Here is a 23,521-nt window from a genome sequence, read left to right on the forward strand (position 1 = left end):
TTAGTATGAAGTAGTGGATGTTCACTTGTTTATTGATAATTGTCACCGTTTTGATTAGTTTAACTTATCTCAAGATAGGTTAGTTTTTTTTTTTTTATCATCACTTGAGTGATGTTAGAGAAATATTATTGTACTTATGTAGAATAATATGTCACGATAACGTCTGCAATGAGACTCCTTTATCGAGCAACAATTCAAATTTACAAAACTTTCCTACATATAATTTTTCATTCTGAGAAATGAAGAAAGTTTCACAGAAAAATACTCGTTTCTACTCGGCCCATTCACAGTTTTATTGTTTTTTATTAATTCTGCATCTCTATACAGAGGCAGGAAAAAATAACTTTCGGTTGGGGAATAAAGCGAGTTGTGGTTTGGTTGGAATAAAAAACAAGAATAGAGATTTAGAAGAGGGAAAAAAGAACGACAGAACAAAGGGAGGAAAGCACAGGAGAAAAAGTAAGCAACGAAAGGAGTTGAGGAATGAGAGGAATATATTTAGGGACATCCGTTTTAAGTTTTGTAACGTTGCATTTTGAGCCGTTGTTGCAATCTCGGTGGTAAAAAGTATCTACAAACTACAAATAGAATAAAGTTTAACCCCCTGATACTTTTTGCTTTTTCACAATCTCTTACTTTATCCTCTTGGCAGTCAACCCCTGTTGACATTACAGAAGTGGTGAGATTGCTACTACTGAAAAAGTTATAACATACTAAAAAATATTTTTTAAATCTTTAAAACAGCATGAAAAGCTTATTTTCTAGTCTCATCTCATCCTTTTCATCCCCATCATGATTAATCCGCTCTTATCGTAGTCATTTGCTGCACGCGTTCTGTTGCGAAAGGGTGAATTATAAGGGTCGATGATAAATGTACATTTAAAAGGTTTCTCTGAAAAATATGGAATAATTTAACTGTTAAAAAAATAAACAATTATTAGAAAATTGATTGAGTTGAAATTATGCAGAAAAAAACCTCAAACGCAACAACTTTTTCAATTTATTTTTTTTTCCTCTTCAAAAAAAAAAAAAAATAATTCAACGTAAAGTAAATTATTTTCACATAGAGCTACATCATTTTTTCCCTTCCGTTCTGATCCAACAAACGATACTTGAGAAAAATATTCCAATTTTAGGGCTGTAATGTTTTTAAAATTACTTTTTATTAATAAATGATTTCTTAACCATAAAAGTACAGAGACTATTGAGAAAAACTCACTAGAAAGTATGAAGAAAGTAAAAGTAGTCGTAAAGTCTTTATTATCCGAAATAGGATGGAATAAAAAATCAATTGGACTTTGCATGGCACGAGAATAGACGTAATTGATCATGTAGAGGATTAAAATAGGCTTAAATAAGTATTATCAGTATGTAAGTGAAGAGAGAAAGAGAGAATTTCAACTCACGCGTGAGTAAGAATGCTCATGCTTTGATACATGATTCATGAGCCGGAAATTTCAGCCGAGCACGCACAATCGGCTTTCTTAGATGTTTGTTCGACTCTTGGGGATATCTGAGAAATGGTTGATTTGACGAGTTCGTGATAAGAATGATAAAAATTTTATTTCCATCAAAAAATGCACAAAGGAATGACAAAACACTGAAAGAGAAATTCTTTCCAGAGACAGATACCTTTCTTACGTCCTTTTGGGTAAATTATATTTAAATTATCATGTGAGATCATTCCCTTTTTACCTTGAAAATACATGCATTTCCTAACCTCCCAAAACTCAAACTTTTTTATCTCATTACGTTGACTCTATCAAAATTTTCAATTAAATCTATTTTGATATCACTTGAATAGAACAAAGTCTTTTCACTCGTATTTTAAAAAATTATCTAACTCTTTTTATTCAATTGGCTCAAGAATTATCAATGCCGACAAAAAATTAATTCCCTTCTTTCCCAAGATACAAAAAATGTCTGTTTCTCTAGAATTATCTTTCATTAAATAATGCTTTCATTCTAGACGACTTCGTCTTGGTTGTCTCAATATAACAAAAGCCAAGTAAGTCGAAAAAAAAAAAATGAGGAAGCGACGAAAGAGAATAGACAGACTCTTTTCCAATGAAGTAAACTTCGCTCTCACAGGGATAAAGGAAGTAGAAAGGACTCTACGGCTGCTAGTGACACTGAAGGGTAACTTCTACCCTCGCTACGTTTGCAAAACACTCTTAAAGGACAGAAAGACAAGACAGCAACGAAACTGAAGGCTATACAAAGACAAGAAAAAATGACAAAGACGTAGACAAAGGGAAGAATTGGTTCGCTAGTGGAAAAAGACGATTTTCCTTCAAGAGTCCGTTGGTTTTCAAGAATACATTCTTTTCATTTTTTTCATCTTACTCTGCTTGCTTTACACTCTCTTTCTCTCTGAACTCACTCAACTGTCTACAATCTCGGCGCCGTTACGTTTCGTCAACCACTTCAGTCACCAATATACCCTTCTTTATTTTATTCTACCCCTTTCTTCATGAAATGTTTATTTTTTATTTGGAATTTCTACTATCAAATGATTCCCTTGGTATTTGAAAGGGAATAAAAAATGGACGGTGATAAATTTTAGTTTTCCCAAACTCAGCATTTTTTTTTATTCTGTCATAAACAGTCGTCTGTCCTCGACTTTCTGGTTGGTTACTTTTTTCAATCCCTCCACGTCGACCTTTTTTTGTACTTTCATTTGTACGATCCTTTAGACTATCTATTTATCCATCAATCTGTCGAACCAATGTACCTCCAACCGTCAAGGGATTACCAAGAGATACACGACCGCGAATAACTGACCATCGGAAACCACAATGAGACCAACCCAGTCTATTTTTCGCCAACTTCAATTCGTTCTCTTCTTGTCTGACGTTTCTAACATTCACCCAAACATTTTTTCGAATTTATATCTCATTAATGAGGTCGTACAAGATGATAATGATGGTTTAGTAAGAAAATAGTCGAGATTGTCGTTAAATAAAATGTAACTTTTATTGTGTAAAAAAATCTAGACCAAAAATTAATTGAAGAGGGTAAATAATGACTCAATACTTGCAAACAGAATTTATTGTCTAATAAATTATTTAGGTAATAATTTTTCTTTTGTTAAGAAATCTTCTTTCAGTTATTGCTTTTTATTTCCACCCAAGAAATATGTTCAAATATTTATTTATAATAAATCAATTTTGTTCATTTATTATTTGTCTTGCAAATAATTACTATCAATAAAATTAATATTTATATTGATTTAAAATGTATTAAGATTGTATATACTTTAGTAGAAAATACAGCCTAGTTAGTCTTCGGACTGTCATTTTATTACACCAATTATATTTTATTACCTTGATTACATTTTATTATACTGATTTACATTCTGTTTATATATAAACTAGTGTACTACTAAAATTAAATTGGTGCTTCAGCAAAACTAATGCTATTATATTACAACTGTTATTAAATAAACAATTTATTCCTCTCGATAAAATATTCAAACACATTCAAACAAGTTGTTTTTGAGAAATCAATTTCCGATAGTTTTATGAAAAATAAAATTCTAGAAAGCTTATATTAAAAAATTAAACTATCTAAAAATATTAACTAATTTCGTTGGCGTATACTCTATTTTTTTCGAGGTTAATAGTTGAGAATACATAGCTTTTAGGGACTGAAAGTTGGTGACATATTTACTTACTTCGTATGCTGTATATCATCTACAGCATTTGTTCAGAAGTCATTAAAAAAGCATCTAATTCAAAAATCAGAAGCCAAATGGTCTAAATTTTTTCAGGGACTCGAAACTCGTGAAAAGTTAGGTAGACCATAGATCTTGAAGGTTCTGGTTCACAATAATTTAGTGCTGAGGTATGGTAACTGGTGTATCAGATCGATAACTTTGCTTTCTACAGTTTGTTCAAATAAATACTGTTTTCTATTAATTGCATGAAATATAATAAATACAGTCTTTAACAGAGACTAAACATATCTATTGTATTAACAATTGAATAGATCAATCAGTGTCATGTTGACGAAACAAGTGGTGATTTTGTTTCAATTCAACATAACTGAAACCTCTGCTTCAGATGAAAATCATTTTGATCTGATGATGAATTAAAAATAAATGGCAGATACCAATAATGTTAATTTTCATCTCTTTTTAATCGGTGAAGACCCAAGATAATGAACAATTACCCAAGATATTGAACAATTTTCAGAGTTCGGGAATGATGACTTGAATAAAATAAGTTTGACTTTATATAACTTTATATCATTCTGTTAGCTTCTATGAAATATGAAACATTTGAGAAATATTGCTTGATTTATTTTGACATTCACAGAAGATCTATGTATATCACATATAACTTTACATAAGTTTATTATATGTCATACAAATTCTTGGAATGTCGTATTATTCTTAGGAAAAGGCTTTGATGATGATTATATCATGTAAAATATATTTCATCATAAATAGATGAATATGTGATTTAGTTTCACAAAAACAAATAACTCAAGAAGTAGAATGAATTCAGGAGAGAAATTTATTTAGAAATGTTGTGAAAACTTTTTTAAAGAAATGTCAATAGATTAGAAAATTCGATGGATGAATTTATTTTTATCAATAGATAAATTGTATTGAATTAAAGAAGGAAATATTTGGCAAAGTTGAGCAGCAACAAATATATATTTTGGTTATTGAATTTTCTCTCAATATGAAAATGGCTTAGACTCGGTTTAATAAAATACAAAGAAATAGTGGAAAAAAAAGAAAGAAAAATATTTGGTTGAATGATAAGAAAACTGCTTGTGACATTTTGTATTGGATGAATAGTTTTACCTTGCGATCCTCTTTGGATTTCTCAATTTTTCAATATATTCTTTGTCCTAACTGATTTATTTATTCATCTTTTCTCTTCTTCGTACTTTTTTGCTCCTTCACAACTACATCATCGCACACTCCCTACACTTTTATTCTTCAATACTATTTTTTCCGCATCCCCTGCTACAGATTGTCAATTTCTCGCATGATCCTCTCCTTTTATCAAAGAAAAAGAGAGAATAATCGAACCGAAGTAAATAAAGTATACAGTCAAGAATTTTTAGTTAGTTAACAAAAAATTTTTTTTCCGGAAAAAAATAAATGTATATTTGTACTTTTTTTTTTTTTTATATAACTACAACTTTGCAGTGATTAATCAACCCCAAGGTTCACCACGAAGAATCTCTAAACCTTTGAGATTAATCTGCTTCCTCTATGGCAATCGATTCGGTCGCTCGTCTGGAATTTATTAGCGGGTTTTCGGATATCCACAAACCTCCTAGTTCACCCCTATGTCATGTATGAAACCCTCTAATCTCCCCCTAAATTATTCTCTATTCTCTATATTGCTTTAATCCTAATATATATAATGAATCCTATTAAACAATTAAATAATCTAGATCGAGTATAAATAGATTTGTTACATTTGTAAATATAAATTCATTTTATATCTCCTTTTTTTCATTTAAAAACTACATTTTTTCTCCATGTGAAATTGTAAAAATTATGAAAGAACATTTTCAAATTTGTTCAAAATTTCCCGAACTTTTTTAATAATCAATCATTTTGGGTAAATACACTGAGAAAAAAATTTCGTTAAATGAAAGAATTTTTTATTTAATCAATAAAAGAAACTTGGAGTATTCTCAAGATAATATTTTATTCAAACTAATAGTAGTGTTATCAAAAACACATTTTGTCAACTGTTTCAATGTTGCGACAAGTTTAAAAACAAATTTTCAAGGTTACGACAAGAATGAAAACAAATGACATTTTATTAATTTGATTAAATAAAATGATTTCAATCAAATATTTATAATTTCAAAGAAATATTTTATTGTGACTATTTGAAATTTCGATGTTAATGATCGAATGAAATCTTTTTTGTATGAAGTAAATTTTTTTCTCAGTGTAATAACTTTTTTTCCTTCTTAGAGATATTTTTAATTGACTTCTTCATAATAAATTTTGTCAAAGTGATGAAATTTATTCATTAATTTTATGATGAGATTGAGCCACATTAAATTTATGACTAAAAATATTTCACACACACTTATGATCTATAACATAAAAATATAGAATTTTAAAAGAATGGTTAAATTACTAATTAAATAATGAATTTTATTAAATTAGATGATAATATTTATGTCCTTTCAAGAAAAAATAATAAAAGTTTTTTTACAATTATCATTGCTTGTTTATTGACAAAAAAAATTAATTCAAGCAATGGTTCTATAATAATTTCTGCATCCATTTCAACTCGTAATTATACCATTTTTTAATATAATATATTATTTAATATAGCTGTATATTGTGAAAGTTTTTCTCTCATTCTTTTATTTCTCTTTAAATCATCTCGTTGTACAATTAGTGCACTTGACTACTCTTGATCCTCTTTCATGCAATCGATCCTCAATTGAAAGACTCAAGAGGACCGGTAAAAAAAAATATTCTTTTGGTAGAAAAAATCACGAGAAAATAGAAAAAAATGTACATAGAAATACGTGATGGTGAAAAGAAAAATCGAAACAGATACTCTTAACGTTCAAACACTTGAATGATAGCAATAGTTTGATGTCAAATCGTGTAGTCTTTTTTTAACCAATTTACACTTGATGTCTTGATGTTTTATAATAAATTTATCGGATTAAACGAATTAAAACTTCAAATAAATCAAAGATACACTTTTTTTTTATCATTGATCAATGATTATAACTAGTAGATATTGGTAATATATATTTTCAAAGTACCTTTATTGAAAGAAGTTTCTAATGAATATTCTTTTGTTGAATCAATGAACATCAAAGAAATAATCATAATGGAAAAATTGAATTTATTTGTTTATAGAAATTTCAATATTTGTAATTCAATTTATCCTGTCAAGAGCGTGTCATCTTTTTCATATTTTTTCCTCTGATGCAAAGAATTTCTGATTATTTATAATAAAGTTTTATTAAAGTTTGGGAAAGACGGATTGGGCGTGACATGATTTTACAGTGAGCAATTGCCTGAACAACGGCACGTTGTGCGTCTGCTGCTGGAGAATTTTGAATAATACATCAAAAGGCACAGCACGGATACGAAATTCGTGTGCATTCTGAAGATCTAGTCCTGCTTTAATGTAACTTTTGTCAAACAGAATGATATGAGTGGGAGCTAAATGAAGGGGAACAAAATATAACTATCAATTTCTTGAGATTCAATACATTCGTATGAATATTTAGATTTTTTATTCAGAACAAATAGATTTTAGCGTTTATTAAAATAAAAATATTTTCAGGATTCCAAATACTCATTAAAGTACTTCAAGTTTATCTCTTGAGAAAGTTTTAGAAAAATTATTTCTATTATTTTTTTTTTGTTTAAAATAAACTTGAGAAGAATAATTAATTAAGTTTTTTTAATGATTTAAAATTAATTAATAATGGTGGTTAGTAGAAGTTTTATGATTCTTAAAGTTGGAAAAATAATTTATTATTTAGAGTGTCTGGGAAATAAATGCACTGGTGATGTGTAATATTAAATTGTTTTAAAGAAAAAATGAAAAATGTGAAAATAAATTTATTTAACAAAGTAAATTTTTATAAACGAAAAATGGTTAAACTACTATTGGTAACTCTTTGATGATTTATTCAGTTACTTGACCATTATTTATAAATAGTATATGAAGACATGAAAAATAAATGAAAGACAAGAAACTTCACTTCTCTCCATTTTTAAATTTGTCTCTAAAATCACTTTGAAATAGAAAATATTCAAATAATATTGATCATGAGGTTTAAAAAACCGCAACATTTTTATTCACTAGAGAGATACAATTTTTCATCTTAAAATTTTAAATTTTCAAAAACCGATAAAAAATACAGATCAATTTTTATATTGGAATTTAATAATAAAAATCAAAAAGTAATTGATTGACCCGCAATTTCACCCGTTTCAATAAAGTTCCGATTGACATTCGAAGATAAAAACAGTAAACAAATATATAAAGGTTGATATCATTTGAAATGGTAAAAAGTTCAAAAGAATTTTTTCCATAGTGTTATATATATAAAAATCAAATGAAACATTTTACAAGTAGAGGTGGATAATAAATTCTTTAGCCTTGTTAAAAATAACTGATCGTTTTTGTCCTCTTTGGGTTTGGTTTTTTTTTCCTACCCTACACCAATCTTCACTACCCTTCTTCATCGTGAATTTATCACCGACAAGAAAATTCATTTCACTAATGGAGACGTTTATTATTTTCTAAATAATCATGTTCTTGTTTTGTCAATATTATTTTTCCATTTTCACAAGCATAAATTATCGTTCAATAAAAATATACCGAATAATATAAACAAAAATAAAGATGTATATGGAAATGAGTTGAATTATTGATTCTCCAACTAAAAATACATACATGAGAGAATTAGTAGCAGTATGGAAGCATGAGTAAGTGGTTAAAATGTAATTAGTAAATTTATTTCCGATGACTAAACTAGTGTAGTGTAGGTGGATATCATCTCCTTAACTTTAGAAATTCGAGAAGAAACGAGTGAGTGTCGAGATTAGGTCAGCCTATAAATACGAGGCGCCAGCCAACCTAGCAGTAGTGTTGAGTTGCTGCTTTGGACGGGTTAATAGCCTTGCGTAACATTGCCAGAGTGTGGTGTATTATATGAGATAGGAGCAGAGAAGAGAAGAAGAGGAATAGCTAGGAAGTGGTCAATGAAAATATGAAGTGTGGTAGGGAGATTCACGTTTTCAGTTAATCAATGAATTCAGTGAATAGCATCGGAATTCACAATTGGATTTATCATCTATACCCATGACTCTGTGCCGTATTATTCAGGTGCAGCTATGGATCCTATACATTTTGAGAGAGAAAAAGAAAAAACAAACTTATCGTTGATTCTTTCATTATTCTTATTTCTAGATACGTCGAAAAATTTAATTATAATTTGAAGGAAAAAAAAAGAACAGAACAAAGTTGATTACATATGTAAATAGATTGGTGAAGTAAAATGAAAAATTAAGCAAGAATTACATCAACTATTCTTGAAGTTTACTGAAAAAGCTTCTTAAACTGAATAATAAATTTTTCTGGTGCAACTTGCTTTTTATTTATTGATGGGATCTATGTTTATTCCTGGTTGTTAAGTGTCTATTATTCATCTCTTAATTCATTTATCCTATATTCTTTACTATTTTTAAATTTACTATTATTAGTTAATGATAAATATTTACCTATTTTCTATATAATATACAAAGTATTATCTCGTTATGTATAATACACAATTCTGAATAAAAGTTTCATCAGCATTTTTTTTAAAAAGAAAAAACAAAACAATTTTCAAAAATAATATATTTATATTATCTTTTATTACGCTAAAAATTCTATAAAAATTTTACAGGAAAATATGTATTTTATTAATGAAAACTCTTCAATAAAATTTTAGATATAATAATTTTTATAAAGCTTTTCATTTCCTCTTAACATATGTTACTGAATCGGCAAACGGTGCATTCGACATTGCTGTTATATAAAATAACAGAATAATCATAAAATATATATCCCTATATGTATGTACTCATTTTTTATTATTAAAAAAATTATGCAATTATTTTTCTCTCTCTGGAATAATGTAAACAAAAATTTAAATTATTTATTGTAATGTAACAGTACAAGATTTTTATTTTAAAAAATCATTTAAAAATAAAAAAGACAAAGGTAACAAGATTCGAATTAATAATGAAATTAGATTGTATTTGACAAATTTGTTGTCTGATCTTGTTAGGCGTATTTCCAGAATCGAGGTTAACCCGTCCGTTTGCACGTATAACGGACGCCAAATAAGATTGCAAGAGTTAAATTCAAGAGAAGGTGTCGGTTCGTGTTTGGAATTGTGTCTTACAGCTTTGAACTAAGTCTCACCTAAGTTGTTGATGGTCATGAAGAGAAGAGAAAGACGGAAGAGACTGAGTTGGTGAGTGAGAGAGAAGTTGTATCAAGTTTGACTCCCAGAAACCACCGTGACGTTCTTGTTGCTTCAGTTTCCTGTCACGGTTTCCTTAAGTCTTTCAAATCCTCTCAATACCATTGAAGCAGGTTGTGCTTCCGTGTTTCTACTCATTGGCCCCAACTTTCATCTTATTTCAACTTGTTTCGTCACTTACACCAAATTACTTTTGCAACATTCTATAAGCAATTAACAAAAGTAAGGTCGTTCATGCAAAAGGAAAATACTTTTATTGTAAATTACAGTGGTATTTCGTCGAAATTCATATCATTTGTCATTTTAACTACAATACAGATACGAGTTTATTCATCTATTCTTGAAATTAAATCTTAATTCAAAGTTAATCAAAAACAACTTTTGATATCATTAATTTTTTTATTTCAATCATACGTAATCAATAATATTGGAATATTTTCATCCTGTTATGCATAAACCTGTTATCATCTACACAATACACTGCAGGTTTATACATTAATGTATTATGGAATCCATTTGGTTGATGCAATCAATTTTTATTATCAATCAATGGATTAATTTTACATATTTAGGATAAATATTGAAAGAGAATACTTTTTCTAGTTTATTCTCAAAACTTAATCGAAATTGAATTTCTTGAATAATTAGATTTATTATAAATAATTAATTCAAGACGCTACCATATTAATTATTAACACGAGAGCATGGAGCAAAGTTTCAACCCTATTCTCTTTGATTATTAGTTCCAGAGGTAAATCTTCTTGTGCCTTGAAGTCATTATTTCTGCAAACATTCGTTGTCAGTTATAATTAATAGTAAAGTTCTTGATAAAATTTACGGATTTTTAATGCAAAAAAAATAAATTATAATGATCTTGAAAAGTCTAAGTATCTCAAGAGGTGTAAAGTATTTAAAAGCTTCACACAATAACAAAAACACTCAATATCTATAATTAATAATATTTAAATTATTTAGATGATTTTCATAATATAATTCAGAAAATATTAAAAGTTATTTATTAATTGAATATTATTCAAAATGTCGATCCCATTAAAATGTTGATATTATCGGTAAAATTAATTAACAATTGTATTTATTCATTCGTAATGCCAATGGTTAATTTTATTTCCATGTTTCCTCTCTCTTGGGTCGTAAAATGCGGAGTTTCCAAGCAATTGACGAAAATACGTTGGTACGCCGCAAATTCACGTGGGACAAAGCATATAAACACGTCAACTGTGACTCGACGTTACACATCGAAAGTTTGTAATTTTCTCGACAGTAAATAATTCGCTTTTGGATATACCATCAAATTAGGATACTTTAAATTAACACTCCAATGTATACTTTGAATTTAACAATATACTATTAATTATCAGCCATTAGATATAATTAATAGAATAAAAGCTTATCCAATATTGTAAGCAATCTTTATAATTTATTTCAATCAAATCTTTCAACATATTTACCTCTTGTTTACCACCATTTCTATCCATTAAACTCTAATGGCTCAATTTTTATATTTATTTATATCATCTTCAATCATTATTTTGATCTCAATATATCAAATACTATTCATTATCAAGTAAAAATTATTATCGATTAATATTTAGTAAGTAATTGATCATTGTAATAAATTGTCTAATTAAAATAAATATTCTTCTTTTATAATTTAATTCGAAAGTTATAAAATTCATCTTGAAGTTATTTCATCAAAAAATGTGTGTTTAAAAAATAATATTAATAACAATTAAAGGATTTAATGAACCAATTTAAGAAAGGAATTATGATCAATAATTAGCATACATTTTATAAACATAACATTTATGAATATAAATTTTGTTTACTCAGTAAATTATCCTTCAGATTTAAAATGAGAATAAATTTATTCAAATAACATTATGATAATTTTGAAAAAATCTAATTATAAATTCAAGAAGCAAATCTCGATTTTCCAACAATCCAGCGAACAATATATGGAGCGAATATTCATTTCTATAATTCGAATGAAATTGGTTGTATATGAAAATGTTCGTAATAGTAGTGGGGATTATGGAATGGAATATAGCTTAAGGATATCATTAGTGATTCTCCCTTTCGTGAGCACAACCCTCGTATCTCTCGACATTGGAAGCTATATGAGATAGTCGAATTAATGTGCCACCTTGAATTTATGGCCAATTAATGCACCTCTTCACTCATCTTCGTCCGTAAGGTTTTTAGCAACCTCATTGAAATTATTTCGCTAAAATAATTCACTGTACAAACAAATTATAAATGAAAAAAAATATCAACTCTTTGGGGATGAAAATGACCACATAATTACCATCTCCAAACCTAGCTTATTGTGTGCTTCAGAGCTTTTTACTCGTAGCCAAACCCAACTAAGTGAGTGTGAAAAGATAAAAATACAGCATTTGAATTTAAATCTCTATTTATTTTAAGATACTTTCAGTATTAAGAAATGAAAAAAATTAAAAAGAGGACTCTGAATTTTAATTATAGGATTTAAAAAGTAATATTTGAAATGCTTTACGAACTATTTGATATATTTGGTACAGCCATTACTTGAATTGAATCGATAAATTATTATTATGTATACTTATTTTTAAAGACATCATTGAAAAAACATTTTAATATTTTATTATAATAATTAACATGTTGGATTTATCGTTATAACACTTCAATATTTTTCATAAAACGTAAACCATTTCTACACTAAATTCCAATATTGAGGGCCTAAAATATTAAATCTATGGAAAAAAAAGCAATTTTTTTTGTTCATCTTTATTAATAAAACCAATATGAACGGAAGATAAAATATTTTATTAAAATTTCATTCTAGGTCGAACGCACAATTCAAGTTATTCTCTCTACCGTCTGGGTGAAAGATTGACTCCAGGAGCGACTCAATATGTGGAGACAGGTCGAATAGATGGCTTAGACACAGGTGGAGACAGTGCGAACATCTTGGATGTATTTGGAGGTCCTGAAATCCCTCAAGGAGAAGGAACAACTGTTAGTCGAGCATTTTTGGATGGTAATCATACTCTCGTTAGCATCATGGTTCGAATGAACCCTAGCCCTGATTGGTTTGTGGGAGTCAATTCATTTGACCTTTGCGTTGAGGGTAATTGGGTTGACACAGTTACTGTTGAGGTAAATTTATATGATTTTTCATTATCTTTACAAAGACAGATAACATTTATCTATTGATTTTTTGTTCTTCAAACACAGTTTTACATTTGAAAAAATTAAATTTTTTAGCTAGATCCATTGGATGGAGGTACAGACAACGGTTTTACGTTCACAGCAGCAAATTGGCCAACGAACCCCCAGGGGATTGTTTACAGAATAACATCACGATATCCAGCACACCCTGCTGGAAGTTTTTATTATCCGAATTTACCCCGATTGCCACCTATTGCCACCCTCACGTTCACAAAGGTCAGTATAATATAGAAAATTTAGTATTATATATTTTTTATATTGAAAAAATAGTTGCAGAGATTTTTTTTTATTTTTTTGAAAAATTCATGACCTTTTTTTGATTAGCAACTAAATATTTTATTTACAATAATTTTCATTGATTAACTAATTAGAATATTATATCATAAAATAATTTGTAAATAAGTTCTAAATTACCCAATCCTCTGATAGCGAAACTTTCAGTCTTTCTTTGAAAAAATATCATTTTAAATATAATAAATAATAGAATTGATTAAAAAAAAATAATGGTACAGAATGAAAGAGAAAAAAAGAATGAAAAAGTACTGAAATTGTTGATGTATTGAGTGAAGTGTGTATAGAAATTCAAGAATTTTACTTCTCTAGAGGAACAGATAGTCAGATTTCTCAGATGACTCAAAATCCAGTTTCCGTGTCGAATTACTTAGTCGCGACCCTCAGACACATTCTCATCCTCTCTTCATCCTTTTCCATCTCACACCATCTCCCTCATTCTCAACTTGATCCCTCATCTCTTCAGCATCGCTTCGTCACCTGCAACTAAATACAGTTTCTCTTTACTCATCCACCCCAAAACAACTACTACATACTTCTTGTTTTATTTCTCATCCATACAAAATTTACAGTACTATCTCTCAAGCTGTCAATATTTATTAACTTGAAACAGTCTGAAAATCAACTTGACTCAGCTGCAATGATCAAGTGTCAGAAAATCGTGATGACGTGCTAGAAACATCAGCAACATTTTAGAATCAACGGATAAATGTGATGTAAATTTTAGTTGTTACTGAAACTACTCAAAGCTCAACTTAATTATGCGTGGCACCAACTCCCAAAGGAATAGCCAGGTCACTGGAGAATGAGAGATAGAGAAAGAGAAACATAAAAGTGCTATAAAATGAAATAAATATTTCAGAGGTCACGATACATATGATTCGCCATTCACTTCATATTTTATCTCTAGATAAAATTGACAGTAATTTTATGGTTCCTCTGTATCGCAAAATTTCTGAATTACTTTTTATTTGTTTCACAAGAAAATTTAGAAAATTCTGGCAGATGAACTTGATTTTTAATTATTTTTTTTGAACTATAAATAACTTTCCAACGCGATTTCTAAATAGCTATCGATAAAAAAAATTATATACACATATACATTGATCATTGATCTGAATTACAACTTGGAAATTTAAAATGGGAAAACTTATTTTCTTATTAAATGATAACATACATAAAGTATAGGTACAAGCAATGCACTAAAGGTTAAAATTTATCAACAAGTTATAGATAATTTGAAATGTCAAATGTTTGTAGTGTAATAATTATCAAATACATCCCTCACAAATTCATAACTAGTCAATAATTCAATGATTTATTGTTATTAATTAAATGTTAAGTATTTTACTCTAATGACTGAAATAGATTATAGAAAAAGGAAATTAATTATATAAAAAAATATTGAACAGAGTCTAGCGCTCCTTCATCAATCAAACCTATAAAAAGTATAAATCATATGCATTCTATGAAAATATGCAACACACGTAGTCACGACATTGACAGTCAGTTGAAATAAATTAATTATTCTCTTGCATATTAGAGAAAATAGTTGATGGTGTTGTCTCTCACTCAACAGGCGTTGACTCATAGTCCTCCAATTGATCTTTGCTGGGCTTCTAGTGATATTTTGTAGCACGTGTTGCACTTTAAGATATTCCGGTGATAAAATGATAGAATATTTTTTTCTATTCATAGGATAAAATCTTTTTTATACCATCATATTTTGAAAGCTTATATCGAAAATTGAACTTCAAATCAAAATATTCAAGAATACTATACGTTACCTCCACAATATTCTGAATGCCTGGTAGCTTGATGACTTCCAATACAGTAATGATCATTTGTTTCATAGTCATTCGAGGCTCATACCCAGATGACTTAAAAATGGTTTATAGATGATTTTATGGCAATATTTTAATTCAGTTTGTTCCTTTCATTCTTAAACTTTATGATTGATATTCTAGAGTTGGTTAAAAAGTTAATGAATATTTTGAATTAAATACATATTTGCATTAGAAAAGGTTACTTTACTAAAAAGTTGAACAAAGAACATTCGGATTTCAACCCTTTTGTTGACTAGTGTGTTGATAGTGAGAATTTATCTTTCACAATTTCACAAAATATCTACATCATATTGAATATAACACATACATAAATAAATATTTGCCATGAATATGTACCTGGAATTGTACATAAGACTGCATCTAAGCTGCTTATTAGCTCTGGTAGTTGTTTGGAGTCGAGCAGATTTATTTAGTTTCGAGTGAATATTCTGAATTTAACTAGATAAATATCCAAGATTTTCATTCATATATAAATTGGTTATACGGATAAGCTTACTCGTAATCTATATCAAAGATTAAACTTTTGATCTCATTTTTTGTTATCATATCAACTATGACATGTATTACTATTAAAAAATAAATTATTTAAAGTTGAATTAGTAGAGACGAAGATTAAACAGTTTATTATTTTAGTGAAAATTGGCAAGTACTCTTCTGAATGAATATATTATGTGATTGAAGATGTCATTAATTTCAAACTCTATTAAATAATTAATGACCATTTAGAGGTAAACTATTGTATGGGTATTAATAGGTTTAGTTTCTCTAATGATATCAATTATTGAAATACTTTAAATAACTCGATAAAACATAAATTATATGAATTTCAAATTACTTACACTTAGATAAATGGATAATTATTAGCACAACTTGATATAAAATAGAAGATTACATTTATGAGATTATTTTTAGAATTATTATAAAATATGAACATAAAAAATAAAAGTCATTTACTTATTTTAATTATATATTACAAAAAGTGATATCAGTAAGTTTATTGGTGAATTTTTTTATAAATTAAGAAATAAAGATACTAGATAATAGGGAATCTTTTGAGTCCAGAAATTTCAGTATTTTATTAATGAAAGAAAAGTTCAAACGTTTTGCTATAAGATATCATTCTGAACCTACTAAAACAATGTGTTTGAAGTTTTTTGTGTCTCAATTCTTTTTTGCAATAAAAAGGTCACTTCAATCAAAATTCTGAAGAATCTTTTCTCGAAAATAATATTTAGTTATAATCTATACAACTTAGGCTACAGTAATTAATAAAGATTTGTGTTACCTTTATTGAAGAATTAAATAAAAAAATATCGATTCTTTTTTCAATGTTCTTCTTAATGACCAGCAATTATTGCTAGTAAATAGGTAGAAAACCAGTCGAGCACTAAGAGAGTTAATACGACCATCACACATAAATGGTCACATGCTCGATACAAGCCTATTAGATGAGGTGAAGATCCGATTATCCACGATTATCGATTTCGCTAGTCTACCATGTGTTCTTTTACCTTTGATACAAACCTATCACCTACCTCTTGGAAGGTTTTTTTTCTTTATCTTCTACTTGTCGGAAGGTAGGAGGGTCGCGTGCCTTATCGATTGCTTCTGAGCGTCTACCTATCGTTTTCTTCAACAATTCTTGACTTTACTTATTGCAGTAATACTTCTTAAGCTATATAAAAATCGACTGAAATATCAATCTTAAAAAATCTAGAATTTATTTTATTTGTTAAATACCAGACTTCCATGCATTTTTTTCTTTTACCTTTTGAGTCTCTATGAAAATATTCTGAACGAGAATTGATTGAAGTATGAAGCAAGTGAATTAAAATATCATGTTAATTTGGTGAAGATAATTGATAGTTTTTCAGAAAAATTATTCAGTTTACATATTGATTTTTCCCTTGTGTTAGGACATATGAATTAAGAGAAAGTGATAGATTGATGTAAAGGTTAAAAAGTGAGATAGTAACTGATATCCTGGGGCTCACTGTTAACGTTGAATTACTATCGCTGGAACAGATAAACGCAGTCTGACGCGCAAAACGACCGGAGGGCCTGTGCAGATTAGCAAGATTAGGCTCGTGAACAATAACGACCTCCCCACATGCTCATGTTCATGCTTGAATCCTCCATTTCCTCCCTTCCCTCTATCGTATCAACGTCAACGCTGAAGATAAGATTCCAAATGGTTTTCCAAAGATTAATATTATCTACTGATTAATCCTGCATTTCCATACCATTTACTGATTAAACCATTATAGCATATTGAACTTTAACTTCCAAGCCTAAGTTCAATAGTTGTGAATATTGATACCTTTTTCTTCATTTATCAGTAGGCAAAGCAAAACTTGAGTATTCTATTATTCTAAGAAAAAAACCCTGGAAACCTTTCTGAATTATCAGCTAAATAAAGTCTGGACGAATTGGTTAAGTATATAAGACAATATTCAAATCCTTCAAGACTCGTGAAGTACTTTTATCTTAAGAATAATAGGAAAAGTAAAAGCGATTAAAGAGGATATGCTGTTCATTTTATACCAATCAAATTATTCAATAAACTTAATTAGCAGCATCAATATCTGAATACTACTTTCTGTTCTTTTATTAAAAACTTGACGTTAAAAACGAAGGCAATTAGAAGAGTCATTTATTAATATACAGTTATAAAATATCAATAGGAAGTTCATCTAAAAAAAAATTGATGATTAATTTTAACATTTTTTATCATTATGAACACATTTACTCTCTTCAAAACATGGAGTAACAAAAATTCTTGAGCTTTAAAAAACTGACCTACAATTTTGTTAAATTGTACACGAATTAATAGTACTAATTAATCTATGGATAAATAACTCACAGTTGGTAAAAATTCCAATTATTTAGTGTCCTAAAGTTATTTGAAGATTTCATGTAAATGTTTCATATCATCTATCATTTCAATTTACTTTTATCTTTTCATATTGGAAACTTTTTATTTTACTATTCAAAACATCAATATTCATCTTTAGTAGCTTTCAGGCAACGAATAGCTTTCTCTCTCTCTCCAATTATACCAGAACACTTAGGAGTTGATTAAGTGGCATTTAATGGATCTAGAGGATAAGGGGAAGGATAAAGGAGATAGAAGTAGGATGGGAGGACAAGCAAGGGGGTAAATAACGATCGATTGATCCCAACAACGTCTATATGTCCATGGAAACGTCGAATGTCCATGAGAATTACATTCGATCTGCATAACTCTCTGGTTACCTCACTCTATGCTCGTCCTTACACTCGATTGTCTCGTTCCAAAGTGGGTGGAGTGACAAGGCTAGACTCCTTCATAGCAAAAGAACAAGAGCTACCGACATCGTTTAATTAAGTCCAATCTTTAATTAACACATCACACTATCTTGTTTCTTAATTGCATCAACGATTCTCTATAAGAGTTCCATTTTATATCAATAAAAACCAAAATTAAGGCCTACTTTTGACATGTGGGAAAATAAAATTCTCTTTCAAATACACTACAAAAAATGAACATAATTATTTATATGATAAGTTAGTTTTTTTTATAATAATGATTGAAGAATAAATAAGAATAGACATGATTGATAATAAAAGGTGAAAAAAGCTTTGGACTTGATAATTTATCCAAATGAAGTAATTGTGTGTCAAGAGACGTTCATTCCAGTTTTAAATAAGTGTTTTATTTCTTTATGTTCATCTAAAAAAATCTCATAGTTCTGTAATTACTCAGTATGTATTTATTCACGAAAGTACGAATTTCGTTTGACTCATAAAAATATGTCATCTTTTAATCTTAAAACAACGAAAGAAGATAAAGAAAAATGTGCTATTGTTAAAGACAACGAAATGTTTTGTTATTATCAAATGCTATCTTTTGTTTAAAACTATTTTTCCACAAAAAAAAATCTTTTTAACAAGTATAATGAAGTTTTCTGTGGCTTTCATACTATATTAAATGAAATGCTTTTTACTTGACGTATAAGTTGAACTTTAATTATAAAGTTAATTAATTGACACTTCTGTAAAACCTCTTAATAATTTTACTATCATCAACTTTTTTTTTATATAGAAAAAAATTTATGAAATATTATTAAATTGCTGTGCATTTCATGCTTTTATTATTAAATGCAAAAATTTACATTTTTTTTCAATTTAATTTTCATCCAATTATGTGATTAATTATTCACCGGTTGATTCTTAATTCATTACATCTCCACTTGTTCCAATTAAATTCATCAATAAAATTTCAATCACTTCCTTTAAAAATTTAATAAGCCACTAAACTTTTTCAACAAAATAGAACTTATTTATTTATTTAACATTAAATGATAAGTTTGAAAAATAATTTATGAGCTTTTCATAAATGAATATGTCAATAGTGATGGAAAAACGTTGAAAAATATATATTTTAGTCGCATCAAATTCTTCTAAGATCTTGAAGTAATAAGAGAAATTGCATGTTTTACGTCAGGTTCGATGCTTAAAGTTGTGATTTTATGTTGTAGTTAAGAGAGTATACATTAACGGAAACCTATCATGAAGATGAAGTAGAAATGGAGTTTGTAAGCAGCGAGAAGTTTCCATCCTACAGTCCTACCCCACGGGGAATAGATCCAAACCGAGACTTGAACGAAGCAATCGCCGAAGAGCGAAGGGAAATGGACACTCAGAGATACAGGTAATCCCTTTATCCGGATCTTACCCAAATCCACTCCAATCTTCTTCATCCCTAAATTTTTTTTTATTTTTCACTTCAAATTATTGGAATTCTATTTAAATGGAAGCCAAAAATTACAATTCGGTCGAATGATTTAGATATTCCATCAAGCATTTTTAATTCAATGCTTTTGAATAATAGTGATTTATAGTAAGTAACAAAATAGATACGGAAAGTTCACAGCTAAAATTTCTATAGAATTATAAAGCTAATAAAAAACTAATTACTTCATTCGGTTTGATGCTTTTTGTTAATTCTTGATTCAATTAACAAAGAATTTAATTTTCATTCAATTAAGACCTATGAATTGTATACATTTTTAATTAAAATAAATTCTCATGTAAAATTGTTTTCAATTAACTCAATATAATGGGAAATTTCATTTTCAATAAACACAAATAAAATACTAAACTTTTTTAATAATAGGAACCTTCAAAATGGAACTTACTATTGCTTCGCTATATTGCTTTATTATTTTTTAAAAACATTACAATCCATCGATTAATAATAAAATATATTCACATTATTTTTGATTAGCTTGGAAACTCAATTATATAAAAAAGTTTGAAACCATCATTTTGTTTGTTTAATATTTAATATTTTGAAATAAATTATTTTTTATTATTTGTAGAATTGGTTTTAGCATTTAAAATCAATTAAGTATTTCAATACTTATTTCCGATGGAAACCTATTTTGTCATGATCAAGAAATTCTTCTTTCAAATGATTAATCAAATCTTATAAAAGTAACGGATTTATTATTAAACATTTCCTGATGAAATATTTCTTTCAAAGAATAACTCCAACAGAATACTCCTACATTGTAATCATTTTAATAAAACTTTAGTAAAAAATCCTTGGTGAAGAGTCAGCACTTCCGTTTTGTTCTTATTTATTGAAAAAGTTATTGGATTCCGATGGAATGGAATAAAAATAAAACATCATTTTTTCACAGGTATTGGACAACTGGAAGTTCTCAAGCTGGAATAACAGACGAGCCTCGAGACAACAAAGCAGCGATAATAGACAGCATAGCTTCATCCTACAGTTTCAGTCTGGCGCGTCCACGTTTTCCAATGACACCAACGCCCTTGTCACGTTTGGCAAAAAGCCAGGGGAATAAATCGAGACAGGAGATATCGTACAAGAATGCAGATGCTCTTATGGAGGCTCAGAAGGCTCAAATTTATCAAGATATTCAACGAAGAATCGCTAACGTCACTACTAGTGGGTTAAATAATCGATTTAGAGGAGGAAACTCATCAATTGAGAATACCAAAGAACATCACAGGTTACGAATGAAACACCATCGACTTCAGAGTAAAGGAAAACGATTTCGAGGGCGTAAGTCACTGATATACAATTCAGTCATGATAAGAAAGAAAAAATATAATGAATTATTGGAATAATTTCTTTATTAAATTCATGATGAATAATTATTTAGCTATAATAATTGTTATACAGTAATTTTCATTCTATAGGATGAAATTTTCAATATAAATATAAATATAAATAATAATTTATTCAAAAATTAATTATTTGTATAAAATAATGTATGAAAATATAACACTGATTAGTTGGAGATTACAATGGAGAAAAAATTCCATTTACTATCATGAATGCCATCATATCGCACGTGAAACTCAATTAAAAGTTTTTAAATACTTAATATAGTCTGTATCATTTTCATGTCTATACAATTAAAAAAGATCGTATAAATTCATTTTTCATTTTACTTATTTTTCTTGATTGTATCTATATTTGACTTTCTTCATTTATGCTATGTCAGCTTTTGAATTATCTAATCGTTTCACTTCCTCTCCTAGATATCAAAGACCTCCATTAAAAACCATTTCAATTTACCCTTCTAGTACTACATCATTGATACTACTATTGAACAAAATAAAAAATACTCACGCTAGCAGTTTTTTATTTAACCCTCATAATGCAATGAAAAGTCCAATAGCCATATTTTCTGCGTGACCGATCAAAAAGTTTTTCAAACCCTTTTTGCTTTTCCTCTCTTTTTATTCTCTTTTTTATATATCCTTCCAAGCATGAGTAATATGTAAAAAAAATAAAATTATTTCATCATTCTCACATATTTGATTAAAATTAAGCTATTGTTTTTATTATTTACATTTTTACAATTGTTTATTTTTTTTGTTTTCCTAATTAAAATTGAAACATAAAAGAACTTTAGACTCGAAGTCAAATTGTTTATATTGTTTGGATTATTATTAATTGTCATTTTTGAAAGATAATTTTTGGAATATAACAATATGTTACTTTATTTACATTAGTTGTTGTTTAGCGACCGTAATTAATTGTTGTAATTTTGCGCAGGGATTCCAAGAGACTGTAAAGTAGGTGATTGGGGAGCATGGAGTGCATGCAGTCGCAGCTGTGGCGTTGGTGAAACTCAGAGGACACGAAAGGTGTTGGTGAGACCAAGACGTGGCGGATCAATTTGTCCTCCCCTTAAAGAAACTAAATGGTGTGGAAGTGTCAGTCCTTGTCCTGATAATAGTGTTAAACCCATTGTCGATGTATTTTCTTGGTAAATTTCATTTTTAAACCGAAACAAAAGGAAAAGTTTATTTTAAATATGTTAACCATTGACATACATTTTTCCGCAATTCGCTTAATTTATTATTGGAGATGAAATTTTCATAATAAAATGAAACCTAAACTAATTTTGATAAAAAAAAAAAATAAACAAAAATGACAATCTAGATGAATATGTATTTTTAATTTATTCTTAAAATAACTTGCTTTTAAACTTTAATTCATATTTTTGCAATATAAAATGCTTCAAGAGCTTTTGTACTGATTAAGTATCGTAAATCTATCGAATAAAAATACCATTTTTACAAACCAAAAAAGAATAAATATCATGAGGTATTTGTTAAGTAAATGTATTATATATTCTTAGCTAATAAATATAGATTTAAAAAACTATCAATTAATTAATTAACTAATAATAATTAATAAGATATAGTTAACGACTAATTGTAATTTTGAATTAATAATTAAATTGAATGATACATTTTACCAACAGTAAAAAGTGTACAATTCTTATAATAAATATTGTCAATGTAAAAGATTAATTTTTTTCACGAAAAAAAAAAATTATAAAAATTACTCGCAAATATTATATTCTGTACAAGTGAGCATTCTAGTTTTTAAGAATTCTAGTGACTAGTTTTTAGTTATAAAATGAATAAAAATATATGTAGTAATGTTCATCATATAAGTTTATATTACATAATAAAATCAACTTTAAAACACATATTTTTTATTCTTTTAACTTTTTTTTTTTGCCAAGATATCGCTAGTTTGAATACTCATGAGAGTTGTAGTTGTATGTGAAAAGTAATTGAGACTGTTAGAAGAGGAATTAATTGCGCCTCGAGGGAAGAAC

The 23,521-nt window shown here is 28.2% G+C and overlaps 1 protein-coding gene across 1 annotated transcript in view; it reads left to right on the top strand.

Annotated features, from left to right (window-relative positions):
• Positions 1-22,975, top strand: part of mspo (M-spondin) — a 51,138-nt gene extending 28,163 nt beyond the window's left edge. Inside the window, exons 3-7 of the mRNA XM_035083251.1 lie at positions 12,842-13,155; positions 13,264-13,443; positions 19,886-20,058; positions 21,053-21,441; positions 22,444-22,975. Coding sequence (XP_034939142.1) covers positions 12,842-13,155; positions 13,264-13,443; positions 19,886-20,058; positions 21,053-21,441; positions 22,444-22,661 — 1,274 coding nt within the window. The 3' untranslated portion in view covers positions 22,662-22,975. The remainder of the gene's footprint in view (positions 1-12,841; positions 13,156-13,263; positions 13,444-19,885; positions 20,059-21,052; positions 21,442-22,443) is intronic.
• Positions 22,976-23,521: the final 546 nt, after the last annotated feature.

The sequence above is a fragment of the Chelonus insularis genome, unplaced genomic scaffold, assembly GCF_013357705.1.
Source record: "Chelonus insularis isolate UGA/USDA-ARS -01 unplaced genomic scaffold, ASM1335770v1 contig_358_pilon, whole genome shotgun sequence".
NCBI classification, from domain to species: domain Eukaryota; kingdom Metazoa; phylum Arthropoda; class Insecta; order Hymenoptera; family Braconidae; genus Chelonus; species Chelonus insularis.